Source organism: Parasteatoda tepidariorum, chromosome 9 (assembly GCF_982258835.1).
Source record: "Parasteatoda tepidariorum strain Cologne lab strain chromosome 9, Ptep-v5.0, whole genome shotgun sequence".
Classification (NCBI taxonomy): domain Eukaryota; kingdom Metazoa; phylum Arthropoda; class Arachnida; order Araneae; family Theridiidae; genus Parasteatoda; species Parasteatoda tepidariorum.
The window spans coordinates 19,986,755-20,013,943 of NC_141763.1; the positions used below are offsets into that span (position 1 = coordinate 19,986,755).

Consider the following 27,189-nt stretch of genomic DNA (forward strand, 5'->3'; position numbering starts at 1 on the left):
CATCCAAGTCTGAGGCAAGAATTCGATTTCCCGAACTAAAGACTTGTTTTAGTGTTAGCACATTTTGATATCGAATGTTTTTTTTTAAATACAGTGTTCTTTTTTCCTAAATGCATTTCATTTTGTTCGTTATTTTATAATATTGTCAATTAAATCTAGATTTAAAACGTTAAAAAAAGTCTGTTCAAACGTTTATCTCTATATGCCATAAAGTCTGAGGCCATAATTCGATTTCTTGTGCTAAGGACTGGGATTTCAATTCCTTGATCATTTCTTGAAATTGTCCGATGTTTTTTTTTTAATACAGTGTTTTTTTTTTTTCTAAATGCTTTTCAATTTGTGTGTTATTTTATAACATTATCAATTGAATCTAGATTTGAAACGAAAAAAAAAAAGTCTGTTAAAACATTTATCTCTATATGCCATAAAGTCCGAGGCCATGGTTCGATTCTCGAGCTAAGGACTGGGATTTCAATGCCCTGATCATTTCTTGGAATCCATTCTGGATTCCAAGAATTAATCCATTTCTGGAATCAATTCCATTTGATTCCATTTCTGATTCTGAAGAATTGATTCCATTTCTGGAATCCATATGTCAAGTACCCTACGGTTTCAGAGCCGGAAAAATCCGGGTATTGTCCGGCAGTTGGGGAACGTAGTTATGAGCGAGATAACTATGACCAAAATTGTGGTATTATTGCTGATGAAGCATGCGCTACTATTGTCATGGGATTATCTTTAGGGTTAATCCCGAAATAATGCTAGTTAATCCCTGGTGTAACTTCAGTGGAACATTAAAGGGGTTTCTGAAGTTCTTCAAAAACCAAACAATCACCATCACTTTTTTCCTCCTTTGTGATTAGCTACGGTGGGTGCTTTGGCGTTCAACCAATACTAATTAAACACTTGAGCCAAATACAACATTGATGTTTCTCCTGGTAGGCGATGACGTAGTTCCACTAAGAACTTTTTTTTTCAATAAAATGTTATTTTCAAAAAAAAATGTTTGAGATTATTATTGAGTTTGAGATTATTATTTTTAAATAGGCAAGATATGTAAACTTTCAACAAAAGAAAGAAAAAATCGGTTGACGATTTAATGTAAGCAAATTATCACCTTAAACAGTCAAGAAAAATTGAGAAAAAAAAATCTCGCTTCCTTAATTGTTTTCTCACTACGAATTCAAATATTTTAAAATTGCGAAGTGTTTTGTTTTTAAAATCCTCAAGATGTATATTTTTTTAATAGTTTTCTTTTTATACAGTTAATTTCGATTTCGAACAAAAAAAAAAAATTCTTGAAAGGCTTTCTGAAAAAAAAAAATATAATAGCATTGCGATCTTCTTTGTAAAAGTTAAAAAAAATTAATTCCAAAAGAAATCGTTTAATTTAATTTTCTAATAATACATTTTACATAATGTTTACTATTTAAAGAGCAGCGCATATACCTTTATGTATGTAAGTTATACTTATAACTTCATCATGTACTTTTTATGTAAGTTTTGATGATTGTAGAACTAACATTCATGAATGCAGACTTTAATATTAAATAATTATACTTTTAAGTTCATTAAAAATATTTTTTCTTTCATTTGGTATAATTAAATTGGCTGTACTTTGCTATTCGTAAAAAAATGCATAGAAAACAGAACATGCAATAATTTCGTAGCTGTCATTAAATATTTTAAACTGTTAATTCCGACAAAAAAATATTTTGTTTGAAAGTTATTATTTAAATTTGCTTAACGAAGTGTGAAATATTTCAGTCAAAAGTGGAGAAAAAAAAAACAACATTAAAAATCGGCTGTCAGAGAAGAATCTTTTCTTAATTTGTTTTTTTCTTTTAACAAATTAATTAAGTTTATTAATCAAAAAGAAATAATTTTCCCTGGCTCGAAAAGTTTGCAATAATTAACAAAAAAAAAAAAAAAAAAAGAAATATACTTCGTGCTTTAATTTATAATTTTCATTATTTTGAAAATTCGTTCGGAAAAATTATATTTCGAGTTAATGAACTGCATTACTTCGAATGTTATCAAAATTAGAGTAAAATAGGAAATATAGCGAATAAAAAAATGAATAAAAATAAAAGATTCCCGTTCCCGAAATTACTCATTTGATTAATATAAATTAATTCTTCTTCGTGATTTATTTTCCGATTCGCAGGCTGCGAGGGAAATAATTAACAACAGCTTAACAGAGTGCTCATTTAAATTAATAGATTATTAACAAGCACACAAGGAGTTTTTTCTACGCGTTCGTAATGTGCAATTGGAAAAACGAGTTGGGAGGGTTTCTTATTTTATAATCTTCTTAACTCAGATTATAAATGTTTCGTATATACATCCCCTTAACTCAACCCCTCCCTCCTTATTTTACCCGGGTATATAAGTGGGGAAAAGCCAAGCGTGAAAATGGTTTGTTAATGAGATTAAGAGATTTCTGCATTTTTTTTTCTATTTAATTCCAAATACATATCATAGCTCACGTATTTACACCCAAATCCCGATAATCTTACTACGTGAAACAGTTAAAAAAAAAATTCGAATTTTTATTAATTATAAGGGATTTTCGTGTGAATTTTTTCTTCGGTTTTTTTATGGAATAAAGCGCAGATAGTACATTTTACTTAAACAAAAAAGAGAGAATATAAGAAAAAAAATAATTTAATGCTTCATATGTGTTTTGTAATTAGAACCTTTTTAATGAGGAACTTAGTTAAAACAAATCTCCTATTTTTCATGTAAAGATTTAAATTGCATTCATTGGAAATATGTTTTTAATTTTTAATTTTTTTAATATTTATTTTGAATTCTGCAAAGAATTTAATTGTAGTAAATGATTTTGAAGTTTGTTTTATTTAATACTTTTTCATCAATTTTAATTTATCCGAGTTGGCAATTTTTTTTCCTTAATTTTTATTCTATTTCTTCTTTTTATTTTTATAATTATAATTTTTTAATTTTAATCCTACAACGATATCAAATACAGTTATAGCCAAACGACAGAAGGAAAAAAAAAAAAAACGTTTGATAGCATTTTTATTTTTATGCTTTTTGACAACGATTTTAGGCAGAAAAATCGAACCTAAATAGAAGAAGTAAACTGATACCCGCTCTACCGCTTACGATTCAGGCCGTTTTTAATTTAACGGAGCGTCAGCTGCCAAAGCTCTAACTTCACAGACGTATAATTTATTACGTGTAATTAAGATTGCATGCAATCATTATCACGTATAATTGTAATTATAAACCCTTGTCAAGTTTAGGATAGCACAAATTAGAGTAAGAAAGCAGTCAAGAAATTATATCATTTTTTAAAGATAAGTCAAAGGTTACGGTGGCATTCGAAACCGCTACCTTTAAAGTGTTAGGTAGAAGGGCAAAATACCATGGAAGCTCGTGGTGTATGATAATATTTATTTGTGGTACCATATGCATGCATTTATCAAGATTTATTTTTGACCATTATGCTTTTCTATGCGTTAATCTTCTTCTAATCTGTCTCTGACGCTTTTCTTATATTGAAATAAAAATATGATTACTAATAATTACTTATAAGGTTTCCATTGAAACATGTCCCGCAGTGGATTGATCGTAAAGACACGGTTTTCAGCCAACCAACCAACACTGGCTGCGGCCAGCATAGGGGTCGAGAGTGCATGGTATCGATTCTCGTTGAACTGTTCTACAGTAAAGTGCTCGACTTCGCTCACTGGTAGCAGGGCTACCAAACAGGGGAGCCCTCCCCTCTGCAGAGGAACAAAACTGCGATGGCATGTCTTCAGACCATCCTAAGGGAAGTTTCCCAGACAGTCGCCTAAATTAACTCCTAAAATTAACTTTTATTGATATTGTACATCTACGTACAAAATCAACTTTGACATTAGCAAGAAAGACATAGCGCGGAAAATGTTTACTGATATCGTGTCTAATGACGTCACTAAGAAGGTCCTAACAAACCGTAATTCTTACAGTAAGACCACTGAACTCTTAATGAAATTAACCTTTATTTAAACTAATGAATTCAAATGTGACGTTAATTAGAAAAACCAAATGAGAAGAACATTTATTCATACTGCAAAATGACTCTAAGAAGCAGGGAATAGTTTGGGAATTTCATTTTGGCTTTTTTTTATTTTGGAATTCTCTTTTTCTTTTTAAATATAGAGAAAACAACAGGGAAATAGTAAAGATTGATGAAAAGAGAAAAAGAAAACTGACGAAAATGAATATTCTTTTTAAATAAATAAATAAAAGTTCTTTTAAATATTTTTAAAAATATTTTATTTTAATGAGTTTTCTTCTTTTTTCATTAATCATTATTATTTTCCTTGTTTTCTCTATATTTGAACATATTTAATGAGTTCTATATACTTGTTGCAGCAGCTCATGTGCACTAAAAATTCAAATTTAACTGTCAGACATAAAGCACAATTTCAGATTATTAATGATAAAATGATTAAAAGTCATCAATCTTCAAATTAAACATTTCAAATATTTGGGGTTCCGCTGAAAGAAGATTGATAATTTAGGGTTCTGTAGCAGAAAAAAAAAATAAATAAATAAAAAATAAAAAAAATAAATGAATAAATAAATAAAAAAATTCGGACCATCTGTTGTAGGTAAGCAACTCAATTTGAGAATATTTTAAAAACATCTTTTTAACCAGTACAATTTCTTGAATTTTCAAACAATTCTCTGATAATGTGAAAAAATTTCTGTTAAAATCGTTTGAGATCACGCAATTATTTTTCAAGAATGTCAGGTGAGTGACGTCATTTTAGTGCGATTTATGGAGGAAAATTTTTATCGTCTGGTCAGAGAATATGACTTATTTTATTACAATATTCAATTATTTGATTAATAATATTAAAATATTGAAACTCTAAAAAAATATTTCTCATCTTTGGAACTTTTTTTTCTTGACCAATCCAAATCGAATATTTTGTTCCAATCATGACTCACTCCATGTTGTGTTTATTCTCAAAATTTTTTTTTCCTTCTCTTTCTAAGGAAGAAGAAGATGTGAAGAATAATAACCATGTTCGAAGAGAGAGGATCAACGCCCTTCGCCCAGTTTCATAAACATTCTATAACAGTTCGAAATCGAACGAGATACTTCTCACAGGAGCGATCCGTTTTTCGCCTCTCGAACGACTAATCCCAAAGAATAGTGGACTTGGTGAGTCTCACCAGAAGCCCACAGCGCATAACCTACTGCGCACCAAACCACGGCGGCGTCCCTTTCGAAAAATTCACATCTTCGTTTGCGGCGGCCGACAAGGGTTTCATACGGTCGACGATCCCCTGTGAAGCTGGATTCAGTCGGCATTGAAGCTCGAATCGTAGCAGCGCAAAAGGGAACTCACGCCGCTGAACAGAACCCAGTGTTATTCCGACTGAAAATCTCCCGAGTAGAAAACGATTTCTTTTTATTTGTGTCAAAATGATCCGACTCTGTTGCGGAACATAAAAATATCGTCTGGATTCTCAGTATAAAAAGTGTTTGTTCCATTTCAAAGATCTAAACCATCACGACGTTGTGTTTGTGAAATCAAGATTTAATCTATTCTGCTCAACATTTTTTTTACATAAATATTCTGTAGTGATAGTGTAAAAATATACATATATATATATAAATCGAAGAATATATATATCCCACCTGAATTTGCTCAGATAATTTGTACAGTGCACATTCGTTTTACGTCTTTTGGATTTTGCTGTTCTTAAATATCATCTAACAATGGATTGGCACAACAATATGAAAATTTATCAAAAAAGGAGCCTAATCTTTCCATTGGCGGTGTTGTTTACCATACTGCCGTTGGCAGCCATAGCTGTTAATCCATATCATGATAGGATCATTAGAAAAGGTGAGTTAAATCATTTTAATTGAGAAATCAATTATTTCTTTTGATCACAATTCCTTGCAAGTTTCTGTATAAAGTAGTTACAACTGTTAAAACGTTTTAGGATAATAGTTTATGATAAAAAGGAAAAGTTTCAAATTTTATGAAACTGTTAACAGCGCATAGAAAACAATGTGAACACGAAACGTCATATTTGAAACGTGAAAATAACGTTTCGTCAACTTACTATAACCTGAGCGCAATGAAACTATAATTTATTTTCATAGAAAACTTTCATTAATTACAAATCGCTCTATCTAAAGTGATCAAAACAGTCTAAAGTATCTCATTTTATCCCACAGATAAAGTGGTTAATAATAGAAAAGTATTAAATAAAATTAGAATATTTATTTAGTTTTAACGTCATGAACGTAAACAAAATTGAACGTAATAGGCGTTTTGACATAAAACAAGGATTATAGTTTGAATATCAAACATGAATGTAGGACTTAAAAATAACGTCATGTTGACAAAGTACAATATTAAAAACATTAAATTTAAAATTGTCCTGCATTATAATTATCATAACATCGTTTCACAATTATTAAAAATAGCAGTCACGACTAACGTAACTAACAAACTAACGTAACATTAGATTATGTAATTTAGCATCACAAAAATATAAAATATTCAACTTAAGATTGTTTGTAACAATAAGCTTAAAGTTTAAACGTCGATTGCAAATATAAATATGTTAGAAACATATTACTATATGAATGCATTAAAAAAATAGTCTTTTATCATTGCAAAAATACCCTTTTGTCTTAGCAAAATATATCTTTATCACACTAAAATATCGTTTTTATCTTAGTAAAATATCGTTTCATATTAGTAAAATATCGATCTTAGTAAAATATTGTTTTATCTTAGTAAAATATTGCTTTATTCTATTAAAATATCGTTTTATCTTCTTAAAATATCGCTTTATCACAGTAAAATATCGTTTTATACTAGTAACAAATCTGCATTTTTAAAATAAAGTGTTTTATATTATATCAAAATATTATTTATTGTAAAATTCCTTACCTGCTATCATTGATTTTAAACAAAACGAACAAGAGTATTTTAACGATTTTCCACTTGTTGATAGAAAGGAAACGAAAGAAATAGCGCATATCAATCAAGCATATATCGATGTACGAACTATTAACAGATAATTAATGTTAACATAAAGTAACTTACATGTGATTAAGATAAGATTTTCAAACCCAAAGGCTCGTTTTGTTGATGTATAATCTTGTAGACTCTCCTTGCAATATTTTCCGATTTGTACAAAGAGTGTTTAAATTGAATACTTCTGAATTTCACATAAGTTAAAAAAATGTATTGAAATTGGTTTACATTTCCAAAAATACTATTTAAGCAAGCGTTAATAGTTTTTAAGTTAAAATCGTAGTTTTCTATGAAGCGTGGAATCGAAACTTAAGCATATCGTATATTTGTGAATCCAATTTTAACGAAAATAAGTCTAAGAAATTTGCGTAAATGTCTTAAAATTTAGGAAATGCAAATTATTTAGCTTTTAGTGTATACATAGGTAGTTTAAAGAAATAAACCTTCGGAAATTTGTACAAAAAGTAAGAACTAAGAAAAAACTTTAAAAGAACTTAGCAAGTACTTTTAAACTCTATTTTTTATTAAAACTGCAAACGATTCCATACCCTTAAAAATTGGCATTGATATTTTAAGAACTGTTTGTTTTAGTAGCGCATTTGAGAGGAGCATTGTTTTTGTAAGATATTACGTTTTTTTTTTAATCGGGGAAAAATTGCTTATAAATAGAAAAAGAAAATATTAAATAAGAGAAATTTAAAAAATTTTTTTTTCTTTCTTTTTTTTTTACGTAAACTTAGGGAAAAGTGCGATTTGATTATTTTTGATACTAAGCCGAAAGGAGTACGCAATCAACATTGGCATTGATATTTTAAGAACTGTTTGTTTTAGTAGCGCATTTGAGAGGAGCATTGTTTTTATAAGATATTACGTTTTTTTTTTTTTAATCGGGGAAAAATTGCTTATAAAGAGAAAAAGAAAATATTAAATAAGAGAAATTTAAAAAAAATAATTTTTTTTTTCTTTTTTTTTTTACGTAAACTTAGGAAAAAGTGCGATTTGATTATTTTTGATACTAAGCCGAAAGGAGTACGCAATCAACATTGGCATTGATATTTTAAGAACTGTTTGTTTTAATAGCGCATTTGAGAGGAGCATTGTTTTTGTAAGATATTACGTTTTTTTTTTTTAATCGGGGAAAAATTGCTTATAAATAGAAAAAAAAAATATTAAATAAGAGAAATTTAAAAAAATTTTTTTTTTGTTTTCCTTTTTTTTTACGTGAACTTAGGGAAAAGTGCGATTTGATTATTTTTGATACTAAGCCGAAAGGAGTACGCAATCAACAAAGAATGCTTTGATAAAATTCATAAAGTGCACATAAAAACGCAGTTAATAAATGAATACGTTAATGTTTACCTGGGAATGCGTTGTATATTATTTTCTTATATTTTTGTTAGTTGTTAGTTTTGATGAGAATTACATTTTATTTGAAAAGAACAAAAACAATGAGATAAGTAATGAGGTATTTGGAGATAAGTAAAAATAAAAATATACAAAAAGAAATGAAACTAGATTGATAATAATTTGTTTTTGAAATATTTTATTTTTTCATCGTTAAGAAATTTTTATTTTTTTCTTCGTATTTACGCGGTCTACTAATTTAAACAATCTGAAAAACGCTTGGTTTAACTGTATTTCTAAGATTGTTTATTTTTGTAGTCATGTTTCTAGGCAACTTTTTTAGGAATAGGATTTTAGATTTGCCTTTTTTTTTTTTTTTTTAATTTTAATTAGAATGCGATGTGTATTTATCACCTACAAATTGTTTAATAAAATGTTTCTTCTTAATTTTTAAAACGTTTTTTTTTTATACATTTTTATTATAAATAAATTTCTATTTGCTATGAAATGGAAAACATAAACGGATAGCAACATGCATAAATATTCAAAGCTGACATTTTGCTTTCGTTGTTATATATATCTTTTAAACAATTTTTTAACAAACAATCAGACGCAACTAAAATGATATTTTAGTCATATGTCTATAATAGACACAAATAAATCAACTGTCATTTCCATGGTAAACATAACGACTATATAATATAGAGGTAAATGCGCTAAATACATTTTTACAGATATTGTAGGATTTTTCTTTAAATATAAATTTCAGAAGTATGATATACGTTTTGTGAATATAAAATTTAATAACTCTTGTAAATATTTAATAAATTATTTTTTACTTTCAATAAATAATACGCATTAAGTTATTGATTTGTTATGTCGTACATCCTGACCATAACCAGGCAACGTTTTTTGGAGCTCTAACTTTTGCCATGTTAAGAATCACTCGTAATTTTTACCCCAAACAGACGACGTGGGCAACGCCTGATCTGGTACCTGTGAGTGGACTCACTCTCAGTTATGGCTGATTTAATGCGCACCTTGTTGCGTACACACGCCGGTTGTTTAGTCTGCTGGCAGGTTCAAACTCACGACTTCTAGCTTTTCACCAGCGATGTGAACAACGCCTCAGCGCCACTAGATTACGATTTGTTACAACATCGTGTTGTTTCTTATTACGATTTTTAATTTATCAAAGGGAAACTTTTTTTAAAATTTAATCATTAGTCAAAATTATTCAAATTAATTATGGGCTTAGATAATATAAACAAATTTAACATTTTTAAAGTGCGAAAAAAAATCTGTGGATAAAATTTTTTCTAAAACTATATCAAAACTAAGTTACCTATTTTGACATGCGAATGATATATTGCATAAGTTCCGTTTAATAAATTTTTAAAATTCAATTACTTAAAATAAATATGATAAATATTAAACGGACATTTTCTAAAAAAATATTTTCGATCTCCCATTTTTGAACGAAATTGAATTGAATCGTTCCAACGTATATTTCTTGAGATATACGTATATTCTATAAAGTATACGCATTTCTTCTTTTCATAATTTGAATTCATGTTCTCTCTGCTTTTGATAATTTATATGAAGTTTCAATGTAAATTTTTACATTTTTTGAGGAAATTGTTTTTAAAAATATTGCATTTGAGCAGATGTATCAATTGATTTAAAAAAAATTTATATGTATCGAACTCAACAATGAAGTATCTATAATTATTGAATGTCTGCCTTATACACTAGATCTACCTTGGATTTGGTTTATGTGTCGAAGGTTTTGGGTTACAATAGTTCGAATGGATTGAAAAATGGTTTTATCTCTTTTTAACGTACCGAATATCACCGTTCTGAAAATGAAATAATGCAGATCTGCTTTTTTTTCTTCTTCTCAATGTTAGACCAATCCCCAACCCCTTTGTGAATGATCAGGGGGTATTTTTTATGGTCAGGGCTCCTTTCTTCGTCTGGAGCCTTCTATTTGGCCTTCCGTGACCCCTCCCCTAAGACGGGCATACCTTACACGGACTAAGCAAGGGAAGATTGAAAATATTTGCACTGAATTTTTAAAAAGAAAAAAAAAAACAGCTCTATAGTTTTAAAATGTTTTTCTTAAGCATCCTTTATCAATTTTCGACCTCTAATTGCTATCGACTTTCGATAACTATGTTTATTATTATTATTATTTTTTTACAATATTTTTTTTTTTCACTTTCAACGACAATAACTTCTCCAATTTTTCTTTAAGTTATTCATTTCTTTAATTATATATGATGGAATAATATTATCACTATTTTTGCATTAATATCTTCATTAATTTTTAATAAAGTTACTTTAATGAGCGGCAATTTTCCCACTGATTTTAAGTTTATGATATTAGCTCTAAGGAATTTTTTTCTTCGCGTCCATTAGCTCTAAGCATATTTTCGTAACCTTTTTCTTCTTCCAAAAATGGCACTCATTATTTTGTGTGAATTTTTCTGTTTTTAAATGAGTTGTTTTTAAATGTTAATAACTATACTCATTATTTTTCCTTTCTATACATTTTAAGAAAAATATCCTTTTGTGATAGTTTTCGTTATTTTTTCAATAAAGATATTCATTTTAATGGAGTAATTCTTCTTTGCGAATCTTTATTTCAATATCGATATCCATTATTTTACAGTATTTTCTTTATTATGTTTTACAATAACTTAAATTTTGCTGTAATTTAAATCATTTTGATTTAATTCTTTATTTCCTTTTAGTAATAACGATTTTTATTTTTTATGTCCTTCCTTAACTCTTAATAATAATAAATACTGTCTACTTAAGCCATAATTTTCCGTGTTTTTTTTAAAATAATGATATCAGATTTAGGAAAAAACGTTATCTAAACTAACGAATGTTAGCTGAATATCTATCAGTTGCGTATTTTTATATTGTTTCTAACAACCGTATTCAATATTTTGCTTGAATTTTTCATTCTTGTTTCGAATGAATGTCCATAATCAGGGGTCTGTTTAGAAGAAATTTGGGTCCGTTAACGGACCCTTCACAAAATATCTTTTCATAAAAACGGACCCTTCACAAAATTTTTTAACCTAAAAACGAACCCTTCACAAAATGATTTTTCTTTTTATCGGAACCTTCACAAATTTGTTTAACTTCATTATTGTTTTGTTAATCGAATAAACCCTTCCCAGAGCAAGAAAGATGGATGTAAACGAATTAAGTTTTGTCTTCGGCAGACGATTCTTCCTTTATTCGTCCGAAATGAATATTCTGCTTTCAGCAGTATAGGCTAAATACCAAATATTTGTATGTTGCATCTCTAATTTAGAAGCAGCAATGGCTGTTTATTTTTGAAAATTTGATTTTTTTGTTATAATTTTACAGTGCCGAGCATAATCTTGTATCTATTTACAATTTAAAAACTCCTCGAAAAAGTTTTTTGCAATAACCGGACCCTATTTGCACAAATTCATAAAAGCGGATCCTGGTTGAAAGAACGTGAGTTCTTTTTTCACAATTTCACGAAAAACGGACCTTTCACAAAATGTCTGGAAAGACCTCTGATAATTTTTTAACCTATGCTAGTAAAATGAAATTTTAAATAAATTTTGTTGAAGATTTTATTTTACTAGCATGCTGTGGTAACTTTTAAAATAATTTTATTTGTTAATACGTAAACCTTCATTTAACTATTTTCAAAAGAGACGTTCATTTTTTACACTATTCATTATTTTTCTATATCTAATGATTATTTTTGAAACGTTAGTTTATGGCCTGAATTAATTGTAGTACTTTATTTACGTCTCACAGTGGGCTATTGGCGACGGTCTTTGAAGCATCCTTGAGAACGATCCTAAGAGTTACCCATCACAATTTTGAACCTTTGCAGAGGAGATGGCTACCTCTGTTTCACGGTAGCCAGACGACACGGTGGTCATTCACAAATTGAATTAATAAAAAAAAATTTAAATTAAAAAAAATCACTTCTGTCGCAATATATTGAACGTTAATATCCAAAATACTTTTTTTCTTACACTTATTATCAATACTTTTTTAACTGGAACTTTTGATTTACTTTATTTGTATTTTTCTTTTTTACTAAATCTTAAAAAAATTTCGAATAATTATGTTTCCAATAATTTAAAATGTGGCAAAAAATCATGAAATTCAATGACATTAGAGCACCAAATATCCGCGAGTTCTGCAAAGAAATCGAAAATTATATTGCACGTGATTGATTATTGATTTTTTTTAACGATAGTCAGGGGTCTGTTTAGAAGAAATTTGGGTCCGTTAACGGACCCTTCACAAAATATTTTAACTTAAAAACGGACCCTTCACAAAATATTTTAACTTGAAAACGGACCCTTCACAAAATGATTTTTCTTTTAATCGGACCCTTCACAAATTTGTTTATTGTCATTATTATTTTGTTAATCGAATAAACCCTTTCCAGGGCAGAAAACAAGAAAGATGGATGTAAACGAATTAAGTTTTGTCTTCGGCAGACAATTCTTCCATTATTCGTCCGAAATTAATATTCTGCGTTCAGCAGTATAGGCTAAATACCAAATATTTATATGTTGCATCTCTAAATCAGAAGCATCAATTGTTGTTTATTTTTTAAAATTTTATTTTTTTATTTATAATTTTACAGTGTTGAGCATAATCTTGTATGTCTTTACAATTTAAAAACTCCTTGAAAAATTTTTTTTTCTCGCAATAACGGACCCTATTTGCACAAATTCATAAAAGCGGACCCTGGTTGAAAGAATGTGAGTAATTTTTTCACAATTTCACGAAAAACGGACCTTTCACAAAATGTCTGGACAGACCCCTGATAGTGTAACTGCACGCTTTTATGAAGTATGCACTGATTTTTTTTTCTTTATCATTCATTGCTTCAGTGATTTAGACGTAGAACAAAGATCTCTGTTGTATATTCATGAGGGTCTGTTTCGAAGAAATTTGGGTCCGTTAAAATCTTTTTGTAAAAACGGACCCTTCACAAAATATTTTAACTTAAAAACGGACCCTTCACAAAATGATTCTTCTTTTAATCGGACCCTTCACAAATTTGTTTATCTTTATTATTGTTTTGTTAATCGAATAAACCTTTCCCAGGGGAAAAAAAAGAAAGAAAGATGGATGTAAACGAATTAAGTTTTGTCTTCGGCAGACGCTTCTTCCATTATTCGTCCGCAATGAACATTCTGCGTTCAGCAGTATAGGCTAAATGTCAAATATTTGTATGCTGTATCTCTAAGAAAATAATTTTTTTTAATTATAATTTTACAGTGTTGAGAATAATCTTGTATCTATTTACAATTTAAAAACTCCTCGAAAAAGTTGTTTTCGATAACAGGACCCTATTTGCACAAATTCATAAAAGTAGGACCCTGGTTGAAGGAATGTGACTTGACGTTTATTTTATATTCTCAAATTACGAGCAATTTTTTCACAATTTTATAAAAACTGTATCTTTCACAAAATACCTGGACAGATCCCTGATTCAAAATGTATATATACGTATGTATGGATACATCTTAAACAAATGAATTTATTCGTGTTTGTACCTTACTTTGTGACTCTTTCCGCATTAACCGGATTTTTTTTTTTTAAAATCCGTGGTGCCCTTGTCATTGAATTCCGTGGATAATCTGAATTCTACTGTAATATATGATATGTATAATGTTCACACACATATTTTACATTAAAGTCTTGCATTCACGAAAAGGTATATTTTTGCAAATTCAGATTATAAAAAATTACACTTTTTAGCTTACTTTACAAATTTTAAATGTATGTTTTGTATGCATTTGAATCTTTATTCCCCAAAACTAGTACTACGGGGGGGGGGGGGGAATACCCGCTTATCCTATGGTTAATGCGTGTAACGAATATGTTTGAAAATAATTTAAGTATATTAGTTCTATGGTGATGTTTCTTTCTTTTTTTTTTAACACATAATGATACAAACTAGGTTTTTTTTTTTTAAGGTAGGTACTTTATTTACGTCGCACTAAAGCTGCAGAATGGGCTATTGACGACGGTCTGGGAAACATCCCTGAGGATGATCCGAAGACATGCCATCGCATTTTTGATCCTCTACACAGGGGATGGCTCCCCTGCCTTGGTAGTCCAACGACTTGAGCGCGAAGTCGAGCACTTTACGGTAGAACGGTTTAACGAGGACCAATACCGCGCACCCACGGTCCCTACGCAGGCTGATCAAAGTGGTCACCCACCCGTTTATTGACAGCAGCCAGTGATGGTGTTCTACTATGAACCTTGTCTTTACGATCCACCGCGGACGGCTTGAAAAGGATATGTACCGTTGTTTAAACTGGTATTTAAAGGCTACTGCGAAAAAAGGATGCTAAGCTTTTACAACCATTCTATTACTTTTTAGGTTTTTTTTTGTTATTAAATTGTATGTTTATGATTAGGAATAAATAACTTTCGATGTTCACTTTTATACATTTAGGAAAATAAGTTTTTTTTTTTTAAAAAAAAAAAGTGTTTTCAAATTTTAAATTTTCTATTTAAAATCTTGATTGTGTTTTTACCGTATTTCTAGAGTAAAGTTTTGAATAAGTACTAGTACACAATTTCCAAAGTACTAGTACAGGATTATTATTTTTTTATATACTTCATTTTGAGGAATAAAAAATGTGACGATTTTTTTCTCAATTTTCTCAAAACAGAGCGTGTCACAAACTTCAACCTTAAAAATTCTAACTGTCTCAATAAATTTAACTCACGTTCGTATATGCTAAATACACGGATATAATTCCATTGCTTCGATGATCTTATATATTAATCATTTTTGTCCCCTCGGTACTATTCCATGTAGTATTTATTATTGGCATCTAATGGAATTCGAGTTTGTGGACAATGCAATCGGAATCAATAAATAAGTGAAGTCCTGCAAATCTTCCCTCCCCTTTTACTAGGACACCAAGGTATATGGAAATCTATTGGTAAAGGGGGGAGAATAGAATAATAACCGATATTCTATAGTTCACGTACCACCGCAGGGGTCAGCTCTAACTGCAAAGTTACGAATTGCAACTCGTGACACAGTTGCTGGCGAATGTCGATCGGCACGAAGTTTTCCCAATTAAATCTCCTGCCAAATCGAAATAGAGTTAGTTCTGATTTGCGACTATAGGGAATAGTGTTCTACGTGCTGCTGCCCAGTTGCTCTAGTAAACTGAACTTCGTTTGTTTAATTTTTTCTTTGGGTTTACTTCCTTTTGCTCTACCTGCTGTTATTGAACTTTTGAATTATGGGTTTTGTACGTTATGATATAAATAGTTATTTTGTTTGAGGGAATAGTTTTTGTTTTTATTTTGCTTAGATGATAAGCTGTGTAATGTTTAAAGCGTATTCAGCTATTAACTCAAGCTCAACGAGAAAAATTAGCAAATTAGTCCTGTGCTAATGTTTTTTAAACGGCTTTTATAGCGTGAATTTTGGCTATGGTTTATTTAGTAAAGATATTTGTTTCGCTCAAGCGCAATAGTTATCTAAATTAAGATGCGATTCCCCAAAATGTCCTATTTACGAAATAGTTAGCTATTAACCCTCGCAGCCGTGATGGCTCAGGGGATAGAGCATTCGCCTCCCAATTCCTTTCTGGGTTCGAATCCCAGCAATGTCTGGTTGATACGGATTCCACACCCGGCTCGCACCGACCACAGTGCTGACGTAAAAGTGGTAGGCGGATCATGGGTTAAAGTCATCTTGCCGTCGGGCTAACCATGGGAAATTTTCGTTGTTTTCCTCTCTATTTAACGCAAATGCGGGTTAGTTCCTCCACGAAGGCAGGAATGCTTTTTACTTTTTTTTTTACTATGAAAGTGCTTTCTTCGAATAACTGTTTCTCTACTCTGTTAATTTCTTCGGAAGAAAAAGATATAAATGGATATTTTCTGTTATCTAATGCCATTTGCAATTTCTCGCAAACCTGCTCGGTGAAACCAAACGAATTTAAGGCAGATGGTGCGTTTTTTGCTTTTCAGTGGCGCCATCTGTGGCTAAGAATATGACTTCCGCCACACACACGTCGCAGCTTATTCAAAGAAAGATCCCATTCATACATATATTCATTCATCACATCGTAATTTTGACCTGAAATAGAGAACGATCTATCAGCAGTATGATTTGTTACTGGAACATGGATGACTTTGTGACCCAACAAATTTAACGTGCACCAATCATCATTTACTGACATTTATTTTCGGCCGGCGGGAATCGAACTCTCGCCCTCTTGGACAAGGGCCCAACTCCCTACCGACTAGCCTATCCCGGCCACTGGATATTTTCTAATAAGTGTTACTTCTATGCAAATTCTTATGAAGGAAAAACTTTAATTGAATGTTTTCGAATAACTGCTACTGTTAGTCACATTTGTTTGAACAAAAGAAAAGCGATAAGTCTGGGATAATGGTTTGCTTACGCATAATTTTTTGAAAGGAAAAAGCGATGTGTAATATCTTAAACAGGGTGCGAAGCGTTTTTAAAATGTGCTTTAAGGTGCTTATTTTTGATTTACTTTCTTAAAAGCTCCTAAAGGCGCTTTTTTTATTCGGGATTTGTAAAAAGTGCTTAATTTTTTATCTTTCAAAAAGAAATTTTTTCTTTGCCGTGTCGCGATTGTCGTTCTAAATTACAAAAAGTGCGTGATTTTCACAATTTTCTCTGCAACATTTATCAGAAACTAGTTATTTTATCATGATAGTGTGAAGTTTGTGAAAATGTTTTTGAATTTTATTGATTTCATGTTCATAAATTAAGAACTTAAACGGTAGAAAGAAATAATTTTTATTGCTGCACAGATCCTAATTTTATGATTTTATTTTGAAAAGTGATTATAAATATTTTTTTAGTGCTTGAAAAGTACTTAAAAGGTGCTTATTTTTTGTGGAAAAATATGACTACGCACCCTGTTAAATATGATTTTTTTTCTTCTTTAAAGCCTTAAAAAACATTAAATGGTATTAGGATTAGAGAAAGCATTGCTCTGAATAAGTTTTAAATGCATTTTAATTTCGATGTGCATTTCCTAAGTAAAATGGACATGAAACCAATATATCACCGCTATGTGCGTTAAAAAAATATTCTCTAAAGAGCAAATACAAGCTAAATTTGCTCAAAATTAAAAAAAAAAAAAAAGAAAAACAGAAATAACGGACCACACGCGTTTTTCATAAAGGGGCCCTTAAATCTTCAAATAGAAAGGGAAAAAAACTGAAAATGGAGGAGGGGAAATGAAGAAACTTTATAAGAAAATTCCGATGTGTTTTAAGAAGATGCCGCACTTTTCCCCTTATCCATAAATCGTGGGGGGTATCAGGCATTTCATTATACCCTAAATGAGTCTTAATCGTGTGACCAGTGTTGAAAGAATCCTCTTCTCGGAAAAGGCCCGCATTTTGTGGGAATAATTAGAGAGCGCGTACAAATTGTCGAGTTAGAAGTGTACGGACTGTACATAACTCCTCCCCTACTTTATGATCTTCGTTATAAAGCTTGCAGTTAATGAAACACTTCATAAAGGGTGGAGAGATATTCTTGTTCATTAAGAGTCGTTATAAATGAAAAGATAAGAGAATATTCTTGAGAGCGAAAAGACTATTTCTGTTCCTTTTTTATTAGCTTTTTGTCACTTATTTTTATTTGGAAGAGCCTCTTAAATGAAGGCATTCGTTGACAGACCAAAAATAGAATTTCGGATGAGCTGAATAAACATTTTGTCGTTGTTTGTTTTGTCTGTAAGAAATTAATTCTCAACCCTCCTCGTTTTTTTTCCTACTTTGATGCGTTTGAGTCAGAGTTAAACTAAACAAAATCACCAATGAGACTAAAATCAATTAACTTAGTAAATTGAATCAGTGGTCATTGATATATTTATATAATTTTTAGAGTTTTGCGAAATGAATCATCCATGTGTTTCAAATCAATTGAATCAGCCAACTTATGTAAAGTAACGAATTCAGGACATTTTATCGTTGTGGTATTTTTCGCACTTGGAGGAACTATAGATGAATGGATTCGATTCCAGATTCCAACGAGTCAGTGATCATTGATATATTTATATAATTATAAGAGCTTGGCAAAACGAATCTTCGATGTGCTATAAATCAAAAGAATCTAACTTTTTGTCACTTATTTATTTGGAAGAGTATCATAAATAAAGGCATTCGTTGATAGACCAAAAAGTAGAATTTCGGATTTGCTGAATAAACATTTTGCCGTTTTTTGGTCAGTAAGAAAATAATTCTCAACCATCTTCATTTCCCCTCCGCTTTGATGCGTTTGAATCAGAGTTTAACTAAACAAAACACCAAAGAGCCTAAAATCAATTAACTCAGTAAATTGAATCAGTGATCATTGATGTATTCATATAATTTTTAGAGTTTTGCGAAGCGAATCATAAATGTGTTTCAAATTAATAGAATCAGCCAGCTTATGTAAAGAAACGAATTTAGGACATTTTATCGTGGTGGTATCTTTTGCACTCGGAGGAACTAATCGATGAACTGATTTGATTCCAGATTACAAAGAATCTGTAATCATTGATATATTTATATAATTTAAATAGTTTTGGGAAACGAATTATCAATGTGTTTTGAAATCAATAGAGTCAGTTTACTTATGTAAAGTAACGAATTTAGGATACTTTATCGAAGTGTAATCTTTTGCACTAGAAGGAACTATTAAATGAAGTGATTCGATTCCAGATTCCAAGGAATCTGGGATCATAGATATATTTCTATAATTTTAAGAGTTTTGGTAAACGAATCATCATTGTGCTTCAAATCAATAGTATCAGTCAGTGTGAAGTTACGAATTCACGACCTTTTACCGTAGTGGTATCTTTTGCTCTTGAAGGAACTAATTGACTGATTCGATTCCAGATTCCAACGATGGTGGGTATACGTCCCCTTCAATACTTCGAAATTTTTAAAAGTAAATTCATTAAAGTGAAAAACAAGAGAGTTATAAAAATAATTAATCTACTTCTAGATATTCAACAGATATAAGAATTTTTTTTTTGTTGCTTAAGAGAAGTATTATAAATTTGTATTTTAATTTCGTTTCCCTCAAAAATTTGACCCTGCTTATGCTTGAAAGACATGGTTTTTGTGTTTTTTTTCTTCACAATAAGCAGGACCTTATTTCTCATATTTGCAAATTTATGAGCAAATTTTTTACAATTTTGCAAAAACCGCCTTTTCACAAATCAAGTCAGAACAGAACACCGGTTTTTGTGATTTTTAACGAAATCAGGACCCTATTTTCCCAAAGTCACTAAGTTAGGACTATATCCTTCACAAATAAATAAGTAAAATTAAAAAATACAAAATTAAAAAATGAACTGAACTATTTAAATACTGCACGGACCATTAGTTTGTGTGATTTTTACAAAATTCCCAAATCGAGACCCTATTTTCACGAAGTCTAAACATACCATTGATTTTTGGGATTTTTCTGTAAGCCCGGACTTATTTTCATGGATTCACAAAATATGAGTTGATTTTTCCCTTAAAGGCACAATTTTCACTACGTCTAAATTACCCTTCATCTCTCATATTTTTACTTACTCTATTACTATTCACAGAACATAGACGTAACTTTTTTCCAAAATCCATTCTTTATTTGGAGATAATCTATTCTGTTCAATGGCGGCGCACCCATGAACGTAGTTGATACCGGTATATCGAAAGATCGGGTCAAAGTGTCGGCCATTCAAAAACGATCATTTACTTTTATAGTTCCGGATCAAGACTTAATGCGCACCGATCACAATGGAATAAATAAAATAAAAAGTATACATTTTCGTCTTCATAGTAGCAGATGATTAACTTGGTTGGAAGGCTTCCTCTCGCGATGTTTAGAAACAAAATATTCGAAAATACGAGCTGTTACACCCTGTGAAGATATTTTGTTAAATATTGAGAGGGTTGGGAGTTTTCGAGCAATTTTTCGAAAGGATCGATCTAAATTAAACTTCAATCCATTATCGTTTAAGTTGTTTACGGATAGAAGAGTTTTATTTTATAAATTTTTTAATGTGGTATTCAATCAAACTTTCGTGTGAGCAAGAGCTTCACGTGAAGTAAAAGTCTTGTGTGGGAACGATTTAGTATGACGTCAACGATTTAGTATTTACTGTGATGTCAACGATTTAGTATTTACTGTGATGTCAACCATTTAGTGTTTACTGTGATGTCAACGATTTTGTATTGATTGTGATGTCAACCATTTAGTGTTTACTGTGATGTCAACAATTTAGTATTGATTGTGATGTCAACCATTTAGTGTTTACTATGATATCAACAATTTAGTATTGATTGTGATGTCAACGATTTAGTATTTACTGTGACGTCAACGACTTAGTATTTACTGTGATGTCAGCGACTTAGTATTTACTGTGATGTCAACGACTTAGTATTTACTGTGATGTCAACGACTTAGTATTTACTGTGATGTCAACCATTTAGTATTTACTGTGATGTCAACGATTTAGTATTTACTGTGATTTCAACGATTTAGTATTTACTGTGATGTCAACGGTTTAGTATTGATTGTGATGTCAACCATTTAGTGTTTACTATGATATCAACAATTTAGTATTGATTGTGATGTCAACGATTTAGTATTTACTGTGATGTCAACGACTTAGTATTTACTGTGATGTTAACGACTTAGTATTTACTGTGATGTCAACGACTTAGTATTTACTGTGATGTCAACGACTTAGTATTTACTGTGATGTCAACCATTTAGTATTTACTGTGATTTCAACGATTTAGTATTTACTGTGATTTCAACGATTTAGTATTTACTGTGATTTCAACGATTTAGTATTTACTGTGATTTCAACGATTTAGTATTTACTGTGATGTCAACGGTTTAGTATTGATTGTGATGTCAACCATTTAGTATTTACTGTGATGTCAACCATTTAGTATTTACTGTGATTTCAACGATTTAGTATTTACTGTGATGTCAACGGTTTAGTATTGATTGTGATGTCAACCATTTAGTATTTAATGTGATGTCAACGATTTAGTATTTACTGTGATTTCAACGATTTAGTATTTACTGTGATTTCAACGATTTAGCATTTATTGTGATGTCAACCATTTAGTATTAACTGTGATGTCAACGGTTTAGTATTGATTGTGATGTCAACTATTTAGTATTGATTGTGGTACCAACGATTTAGTATTTACTGTAATGTCAACGATTTAGTATTTACTGTGATGTCAACGGTTTAGTATTGATTGTGATGTCTAAAATTTAGTATTTACTGTGAAGTCAACGATTTAGTATATACTGTTTACTGTGATGTAGTCAATATTTTGTTTATGCTTATATTTACATTAGCAATATATTGTTCCCGCAAGCTATAATCAATCTTTCACGCTCGACAGTATCATCGTAAATCCACGCGGTGTTTCAAACCTTTTTTCTACAGTTATTGCCACGAATTTTCACTTTAAAAAAAAAAACCCTACATTTTTTTTATTTAATTTTATTACGACGCGTGAAATTCAAATCGAACATTTCATCATTCGCTTGTAATTATGACTATTCCTCTAATTTTTCGAATATTTGGCAGTTATTGCTACTGATTTTCATGTTTTTTTTTTTTAAATTCTGTTATTTTTCAATTAATATTGCACAATTTAAAACACACTTTTTGATGCGCTTTATTTACGCCAATAGTATTATAAATCCATGTGGGGTTTTGATTGTTTTTTCGGCAATTGTTTCTATTGATTTTTATACGGTTTTTAAAGATCCCTATATTTTTCGTATAGTATAGGGAATTCGAATCACGCAATAACGCATTTACTTTAGAACGAAATGAGTCGATCGAATTTTCGATCGAGTTTTTGGCAGTTATATAGTTATTGATTTCCAAATGGTTTTTTAAATACGATATTTTTAATATGGTATAAATTTACCACAAATGAATCTCGAAACACGCATTTGAGTAATCACTTATTGGAAGAGATTCGCAGCGTGCTCCCGATTAGCGTGATGCGTGGTGGCTTTTTTTGCAAACGCAAAGTGCTTCTGTTATTATAAAATAGTAATATATATATATAAAATTGCTATTAATAATGTTTTGCAGAAAAATAAGAGTGTAAAGGAAATTCTGCTACACTGCAACACCTGACATATTTTATTATAACATTGTAATATTGGTTTGACCGTATGATTTAATTGAGAATAGAACTAAAAATTAACCTTTACGAAGTAAATGTTAATTAACATTTTTATGAACTTCAAAGGGCCGGGATAGCCTGGTTGGCAGGGTGCTGGGCTCGCGTTGGTGAAAACGGGAGTTTGAATCCAGCCCCGTGTAGTAAATGGTGAACGATTCATGTTAAATCTGTCGGGGCACAAAGTCCTCTATGTTCCCATAGCAAATTATACATCTGGTGGTCCTAAATTGGAGATTGATTGTTCTTTGGTTCAGGTCAAAATTACGATCAATGAATGGATGTATGAATGGTTTCGCTCCATAAATGGGTGTGGCAGAAGTCGAATTCTTGGCCATAGATGGCGCCACTGGAAGACAAGAACAATCGCACCTCTCTACTTAATGGCCGACGAGAACAACGACATCAAATTCAAAGTATTCAGCACATAAGTGAAACATTTATGAATGGATTTACGCATTAGGGCTATGAAAGTTTTCTTCGAAATTGTGGACATACTATTCATGTTTGTTACATTTGTAAACGTACGAGGCACTTGTAAGTGGATTAAAAAATATTCAGCATTTTTGGCTGGTGTTCAACACATACGATACGTACGATAATTTTAAAAAATTTTTTGCATTTGTAAATCAGCAACGAATTTTTTAAAGTGTGTGCCATTTAAGAATGGATTTTTAAACATTTAGAGCTTTTTGAAAGATGTTCAAGAAAACTACAGACGTACTAAAAGCTTTCTTTTTTCAATTGTACAATTTACAGCGCATTTTTGAATGTATTTAAAACCATTAAGGCTGTTTTCCGAAGATGAAATGATGTTATTTTGCTAATCATGTGCTATTTCTATAACTGCTGCAAGTTTTCATCAGTTACTCATGACTGTTAGGACAAGATTAGTCTATCTAAAGCTAGCGCTATCTACAAATTGGATAAAAAATAAAAATTTCATAAAAATTTACAAAAACTGAGAATTACGGTAGTGATTTTGATAATTTTCATCTAGGAGGAAAAATGGCGCCAAATTGGCGATTTTTAAGAAAGTTTAATTATTTTTTAAAAAATTTCATTTATTTGTCTGTTTTAAAGCCCAGATAATTCTTCACGGCAAGATTGTATTTATAGTTTAAAATCATCACATAGCTTTAAGAGTAAGACACTTAAACTATGGCTTTTTATTATTTTCCTTGGCGACAGAGTTTCGAAAAACAGCGTTAAGCTCTTTTACTAGCGTTTTACTAACACCTAATATAAACGCTTTTGTATTTGTGAATTTACGACACATTTATTAATGCATTAAAAATCAATAAACGCTTTTGCAAGTGTTTTGAATTTTTTTACTAACCACTAGTATAAACATTTTTGCATTTGTAAATTTTAAATAAATTTATTAATGGACTCATTAGATCATTAGAATGAATCATTAAGCACTTTTACAAACGTTTGACTCATTTATTAACATCTAGAATAAATATTTTTGTATTTGTAAATTTCCGACGATTTTGTGAATAGATTTATAAACATAGCGCTCTTGAAAGATTCAAAATTTCGAATGAATGTTTTTTTCCTTCCAATTGCACATTTACATAGAATTTGTGAATGGATTTAAAAACGTAAGTGCTTTTGCAATCGTTTGAGATTTTTTAATAACCTATAAGTTTTTACAATTTTAAATTGGCGGGACCTTTATGAATAGATTTGTAAACATTTAGCGTTTTTATGTATTTCTATTATTTTTTTTTTAATGTTCTTTTTAAAAAATTACATCTTATTTTAAAGTACATATATAAAAGAATGTTACGTTGAAACTTTTCGTAACCAAACGTCTCAAGTTTTAAAAATTTAATAAATTCTAAATTGTTCTGAATTATTGTTATACATTCATAATTTTTTTTCTTCAAAATAATGCTATTTCAATCTAAAATGTAAACAAATTTTGTATAATTATTTTAACAGAAAATGAAAAAGTATTTGAAATTGCATAAAGGAATGGGAAAAAAATCTACAAATTTTATCTTTCGGCTTTCTGCATTTTCAAAGCAATTGTTCTTAGTGATAACTGTGCTTTCATTTTTTCGCTTCATTCAAATTGTTTTCCATTTATTTTAGTTTGTATTTCATTTCAAAGAAGTAAACGTTTTAGATTGTTTAAAAGATAAACTGTTTGTTAAAAATAGTATCACAATAGGAATCTCCAAACGTTCTCGAGTGTTATAACAACACACTAAATATTCCTTTAAATTTATATTTGGATGAAAAAAATTGACTGTTTTTAAATTGCGCCAATTGTTCGTAAAATCAATTTCACGGCATTTAGTTGGCGAAAATGAGTATCCAAACAAATAAATGCGATTCCATGAAATGCCTTTACGTTTTTTTTTATTATATCCTCCGTTTGATTTCATCCAGTTGCGTTGGAACTTCTTGCATTTGAATTTGACAGAAAAAAGAAATTGAATTTTAATTCAGCTTGTTTTCGGAGAAAAGTTTCATCAAAATTGAAATAGGGCACAAAAATAAAGATCGCGCATTTGATATTGAAGAATTGTTTTATTTTAAATTAGTGTAAAAAAAAAATCTTATGATTGCTTTTGATATTTTCTTTTTATTTTTGTTTTAAATTTTCGATATAAAATTATATAATGTAGAAAATAACATTTATTAGTTAATTTTGTGGAAACACTGAACTTTTCTGCGTACCTAGATAGATTGAAGGGTAAGTAGTGTAGAAAATAACATGTATTAGTTAACTTTGGAAACACTGAACTTTACTGCGTGCCTGGAAAGATTGAAATGTATATAATGTAGAAAATAACATGTATTAGTTAACTTTGGAATCACTGAACTTAACTGCGTACCTGGAAAGATTGAAATGTATATAATGTAGAAAATAATAACATGTATTAGTTAACTTTGGAAACACTGAATTTTGCTGCGTACCTGGAAAGATTGAAAGGTAAATAATGTAGAAAATAACATGTATTAGTTAACTATGGAAACCCTGAATTTTGCTGCGTACCTAGGAAGACTGAAAGGTAAATAATGTAGAAAATAATAACATGTATTAGTTAACTTTGGAAACACTGATTTTTGCTGCGTACCTAGATAGACTGAAAGGGCTAGTTTCCCAAATTGCTTGTGTGTAGGTCAATTAAGCATCTAATATAATCATAATTGATTTAATAGAAACATATTATAGACTTGAATATCGAAAATCAATGTTAATTTTTCCGATTAGGTTGACGAAAATATTTGAAGATTGGCTTTTCAGTTATACGTATATAGTTTCCTAGATACACTGGCTTAAGAAATTAAGAGAATTCGCAGACTTGGTCGATTATCTCTAGAACTAATGGACCGATTTAAGTGGACCGATAGAAAGAAATAGATATTATTACCCCACAGATCCTAATTATGATTTTTCTGGAAAGTGATTAAAAATATCTTTTTATGAAAAGTACTTAAAAGGTGCTTATTTTTTGTTGAAAAATCTGGCTACGCACCCTGTTTATGATTTGATAGTTTTTTGAATATTTTGAGTACAAAAACAGTGACTTCAGCATGGCCAATATTGTATAATTTAACCGAAAAGGCCAAATTATTCTGATAAATGTTTTTTTTTTTACATAAAATATTATTAAAAACCTGCTTTACCATATTACTGGGAGAAACCTTATTCTAATTACCAAAAAAGGTTTATCCTCATTCTAGAAACCTTAAAAGGGTGTTATGGTGATTACTCCTCATTAACGCTTAAATGAATCAGAAAATTTATTCGATTTGATCTAAAAAAGATGTTTTGACACTGGTTGTTGTATAGGGCTTCCGAAATATCCCATATAACCCTTCGCGACCCCCCCCCCACAAGTCGAAGGTAAAAGAAAAAAAAATGGCTGACTTTTTCACCGGCAATAGGACTTTTGTTTTTCTGCTGTAAGCCTTAACTTGGGATATTTAATGAAGAAATAATGCCTTGTCCAGGATTGCAAGTACCTTCACAGTAGTGACAGTAGTGAACACAGCCGCAGAAGAAAAAGGTTTCTTCCAATCTAAGTAGAAGAAATGTTCTCTTTTTCTAAAAAGAAATATCAAATATTAAAAGTTTTTTTTTAAATAGTTTATAATTGGAACCTAATAAAAATACTGGTATTAATTTTCAAGCTGTTTAACAAATCATTTTTAAATAAGCGAAAACTAAAATGTAACAGTTGGAGCATACTACTAATACACTATTAAAAAAAAAACACACACATTAAATTCACAGTTACAAATAATAAACTAATTTTTGAATCAAATGCTGCTAAACATGAATATTTAAGACTCCTGAATAACATGATTTATAAATTTTATAAATTTTGATTTATGAATTGATTTATAAATTTTATAAATTTTGATTTATGAATTGATTTATAAATTTTATAATTTTTAAAATAATGTATAAACTAAAGAAAAAGATTTAAAAAAAAAGAACTAAAATGTTTATTTTATTAGATTTGTTTAAATTTAAGCTATTATTATAATACTCCTAAACATTCGTTACTTTTAGTTTCTTCAATTTCGTTCAGTTTTTTTCCAT

General features: G+C 30.0%; 1 protein-coding gene across 1 annotated transcript in view; it reads left to right on the forward strand.

The window, feature by feature from the left end:
* Positions 1-5,100: 5,100 nt before the first annotated feature.
* Positions 5,101-27,189, forward strand: part of LOC110282721 (semaphorin-2A) — a 557,110-nt gene continuing 535,021 nt past the window's right edge. Inside the window, exon 1 of the mRNA XM_043041274.3 lies at positions 5,101-5,876. Within this exon, the coding sequence (XP_042897208.2) occupies positions 5,747-5,876 (130 nt within the window). The 5' untranslated portion in view covers positions 5,101-5,746. The remainder of the gene's footprint in view (positions 5,877-27,189) is intronic.